The sequence below is a fragment of the Scomber scombrus genome, chromosome 17 (genome assembly GCF_963691925.1).
Source record: "Scomber scombrus chromosome 17, fScoSco1.1, whole genome shotgun sequence".
Taxonomy (NCBI): Eukaryota; Metazoa; Chordata; class Actinopteri; order Scombriformes; family Scombridae; genus Scomber; species Scomber scombrus.
This window is the reverse complement of record NC_084986.1, coordinates 321,535-326,534: the sequence shown is the minus strand read 5'-3', so window position 1 is coordinate 326,534 and position 5,000 is coordinate 321,535. Positions and strand designations below refer to the sequence as shown.

The following is a 5,000-nucleotide window of genomic DNA, read 5'->3' as shown; positions in this document are numbered from 1 at the left end:
TTTACTGTAGTACAGTTAGAGGTACTTGTACTTTACTGTAGTACAGTTAGAGGTACTTATACTTTACTGTTGTACAGTTAGAGGTACTTCACTATTAATAATCTAATGATGTCATAATAATAATATATCAGTCAGAGGACCAAACCACTACTTTTACTGTAATACTGCATACTACATCACTATAATACTGCAGTACTTTTACTGTAATACTGCATACTACATCACTATAATACTGCAGTACTTTTACTGTAATACTGCATACTACATCACTATAATACTGCAGTACTTTTACTGTAATACTGCAGTACTTTACTGTAATACTGCATACTACATCACTCATAATACTGCAGTACTTTTACTGTAATACTGCAGTACTTTACTGTAATACTGCATACTACATCACTATAATACTGCAGTACTTTACTGTAATACTGCATACTACATCACTATAATACTGCAGTACTTTACTGTAATACTGCATACTACATCACTATAATACTGCAGTACTTTACTGTAATACTGCATACTACATCACTATAATACTGCAGTACTTTACTGTAATACTGCATACTACATCACTATAATACTGCAGTACTTTTACTGTAATACTGCATACTACATCACTCATAATACTGCAGTACTTTACTGTAATACTGCATACTACATCACTATAATACTGCAGTACTTTTACTGTAATACTGCATACTACATCACTCATACTACTGCAGTACTTTTACTGTAATACTGCATACTACATCACTATAATACTGCAGTACTTTTACTGTAATACTGCATACTACATCACTCATAATACTGCAGTACTTTTACTGTAATACTGCATACTACATCACTCATAATACTGCAGTACTTTTACTGTAATACTGCATACTACATCACTATAATACTGTAGTACTTTTACTGTAATACTGCATACTACATCACTATAATACTGCAGTACTTTTACTGTAATACTGCATACTACATCACTATAATACTGCAGTACTTTTACTGTAATACTGCATACTACATCACTATAATACTGCAGTACTTTTACTGTAATACTGCATACTACATCACTATAATACTGCAGTACTTTTACTGTAATACTGCAGTACTTTACTGTAATACTGCATACTACATCACTCATAATACTGCAGTACTTTTACTGTAATACTGCAGTACTTTACTGTAATACTGCATACTACATCACTATAATACTGCAGTACTTTACTGTAATACTGCATACTACATCACTATAATACTGCAGTACTTTACTGTAATACTGCATACTACATCACTATAATACTGCAGTACTTTACTGTAATACTGCATACTACATCACTATAATACTGCAGTACTTTACTGTAATACTGCATACTACATCACTATAATACTGCAGTACTTTTACTGTAATACTGCATACTACATCACTCATAATACTGCAGTACTTTACTGTAATACTGCATACTACATCACTATAATACTGCAGTACTTTTACTGTAATACTGCATACTACATCACTCATACTACTGCAGTACTTTTACTGTAATACTGCATACTACATCACTATAATACTGCAGTACTTTTACTGTAATACTGCATACTACATCACTCATAATACTGCAGTACTTTTACTGTAATACTGCATACTACATCACTATAATACTGCAGTACTTTACTGTAATACTGCATACTACATCACTCATACTACTGCAGTACTTTTACTGTAATACTGCATACTACATCACTATAATACTGCAGTACTTTTACTGTAATACTGCATACTACATCACTCATACTACTGCAGTACTTTTACTGTAATACTGCATACTACATCACTCATAATACTGCAGTACTTTTACTGTAATACTGCATACTACATCACTATAATACTGCAGTACTTTTACTGTAATACTGCATACTACATCACTCATACTACTGCAGTACTTTTACTGTAATACTGCATACTACATCACTCATAATACTGCAGTACTTTTACTGTAATACTGCATACTACATCACTATAATACTGCAATACTTTTACTGTTTATGGGTTATTGTCTCTGCAGCAGTTAGCCGGTACGCTAACACTAATGATTCTAATCGATCGGTGTTGATTATCGATTATTGATCAGAAATCAGCCTCAAACTGTCAAGATGTTTGCAGAGGTGATGATGTCACAGCGCTGTGACATCACATCCTGTCTCCTCCGCTTTAGAAAATACAAGAAACTAAGGTGTGATGTCACAGGTGTTTAATATGATGTCATTAATGAAGTTTCTGCTGATTCGTTTGATTCTCGCTGTTGACTGATGATGTCATGATTATGATGATGATATGATGATTTCATGATGTCATGATGATGATGATGATGTCATGCCCCCCCCCCCCCCCAGAGTCCCCCCGCCTCTCCACTGCCTCCATCAGCAGTAATGAGCGCGCTCCGTCTGACTCCTCCGACTTGCCGTCCGCTCGGCGCCCGGTGAGTCTCGTCTCCACGCTGTCGTCTGGATCCGGATCCTCCAGAGACGACCTCGCCCCCCCCCCGGCCCGCCCGCTGTCCTCGGACCCAGACGTAGACCTTGACCTGAGCCCCCCCGAGGGCCGGCAGCCGTGGCCCCTCCCCTCACCTGACAGGAAGGGGCGGAGCCTGAACAGCAGCAGCATGGCGCCCAACCCTCAGCTGACCTACCTGGACCGCGTCGTCATGGAGATCATCGAGACGGAGAGGATGTACGTCAGAGACCTGCGTATGATCGTAGAGGTGAGACGACATGTGTCCCCCCCTGCTGGTTAATCACAGATTAAATAATAAAACTATCTAACTGCACATTTTTAACTTTTTTTGCTTTCACGTTAAAAAAGATTATTATAGAATTAATGTTATAAACTAAAAACAGATTACAGTTTAACCATTAACAGTAACTCTCTGTAACAGACTCGTCTATAATTAGTTGATGTAATTCTGTTTAAGACGTTGAGGATTAACTCTGATATAACGTCAGGCTGCAAACCACAAACACTGTAAATATATATTAATATATTAATATATATACATTGATCAGTGATCAGTGAGGTCAGTCTGCCCCCTGCTGGACGTACAACGACATGATAGATAAATAATATAACATATACCCCCCCCCCCCCCCCCCCCAGGACTACCTGGCTCACATCATCGATCAGTCTGATTTGTCGATCCGGCCGGAGCAGGTTTGCTCTCTGTTCGGGAACATCGAAGACATCTACGAGTTCAACAGGTGAGTAAATGGAGCGCTCCTAACGAGCTCTTCCTGTGTTAACGAGCTCTTCCTGTTAACGAGCTCTTCCTGTGTTAACGAGCTCTTCCTGTGTTAACGAACTCTTCCTGTATTAACGAGCTCTTCCTGTTAACGAGCTCTTCCTGTTAACGAGCTCTTCCTGTTAACGAGCTCTTCCTGTGTTAACGAGCTCTTCCTGTGTTAACGAGCTCTTCCTGTTAACGAGCTCTTCCTGTGTTAACGAGCTCTTCCTGTTAACGAGCTCTTCCTTTATTAACGAGCTCTTCCTGTGTTAACGAGCTCTTCCTGTATTAACGAGCTCTTCCTGTGTTAACGAGCTCTTCCTGTGTTAACGAGCTCTTCCTGTATTAACGAGCTCTTCCTGTATTACTGAGCTCTTCCTGTTTTAACGAGCTCTTCCTGTGTTAACGAGCTCTTCCTGTGTTAACGAGCTCTTCCTCTGTTAACGAGCTCTTCCTGTGTTAACAAGCTCTTCCTGTATTAACGAGCTCTTCCTCTGTTAACGAGCTCTTCCTGTATTAACGAGCTCTTCCTGTGTTAACGAGCTCTTCCTCTGTTAACGAGCTCTTCCTGTCTCAGGTGTCTCTGCTGCGGTCGCAGGGTGAGTTTGTTTCGCTGCCTGGATCGTCCCGGCTGCACTGCGTGCTGTGTGCGGTGCTTTGACGTGTTTCACTCACACACATAAAAACACAAACGTCCTGACTTCCTGCAGGACCTTAAATGTCACATCAGTGTGTGCAGTGATGCAGTGTGAAGTTCAAGTCCTCTGAATCTGTCCAGGAATTCGTAGCTTTGAAGGAGTTTAAACACTGTGGATGTTTTACAGGCTGACGTCAGTGTTTTAACTAAAGAACATTTCATCTGAATTATTTCCCTTTATGAATCAACATTTATTTAGTTCATTATTTAAACTGCAGAGATCAGGCTGATGCTGTAAATAGTCTAAGTCTCAGTCTGAGGGTCCTGATAAAGCACTTCCTGTCTTCGATCACGTCGTCCTTCGATTGTTTGAAACTAAAAAGCTCGACACGCATGACGTATGAATCTGTCAGCTGAGCTTTCTGTCGTGTCACATGATCTTCAGCAGGAGGAAAAGTTCAGGTTCAAACTTTCATTTCTCTTTTTTTAAATATTTAATTCACTTTTTATTTTTTAATCAATTTAAAAAATCTCAGTTTTAAAGCTTCATATTGTAGATCACGTGATGTGACTGAAAGCTCCAGAACAGCTGTTGAGTGTTTTTGTGTAAGACATGTTGTTGTTGTTGTTGTTGTTGTTGTCGTCACGGTAACAGTGTTTCCCGCTCACAGCGAGCTGCTGCAGTCTCTCGACCTGTGTGACAACGACCCGGTTGCCGTGGCGAGGTGCTTCGTCATGAAGGTGAGAAAAAAAAAACTTTATTTCATCAAATCTGTTCAAACTTTATAAAAACTGACAGGAAGTAAAATATTAAATTAAATAATTAATTAAACATTAAAACAGAAAAAATGTGATGATGATGATTTTCTTCTTTCAGAGTGAATACTTTGAAATATACACACAGTACTGCACCAATTATCCAAAGTGAGTAACGAGCTCTTTCTCTCCACACCTGTGTTAACGAGCTCTTCCTGTCCTCACCTGTACTAACGAGCTCTTCCTGTCCTCACCTGTACTAACGAGCACTTCCTGTCCTCACCTGTACTAACGAGCTCTTCCTGTCCTCACCTGTGTTAACGAGC

The 5,000-nt window shown here is 39.5% G+C and overlaps 1 protein-coding gene across 1 annotated transcript in view; it reads left to right on the top strand.

The window, feature by feature from the left end:
- LOC133997984 (pleckstrin homology domain-containing family G member 3-like) overlaps nucleotides 1-5,000 on the top strand; it is a 378,673-nt gene that overhangs the window by 352,678 nt on the left and 20,995 nt on the right. The window contains exons 17-20 of the mRNA XM_062437724.1: nucleotides 2,398-2,765; nucleotides 3,158-3,258; nucleotides 4,590-4,659; nucleotides 4,796-4,842. Coding sequence (XP_062293708.1) covers nucleotides 2,398-2,765; nucleotides 3,158-3,258; nucleotides 4,590-4,659; nucleotides 4,796-4,842 — 586 coding nt within the window. The remainder of the gene's footprint in view (nucleotides 1-2,397; nucleotides 2,766-3,157; nucleotides 3,259-4,589; nucleotides 4,660-4,795; nucleotides 4,843-5,000) is intronic.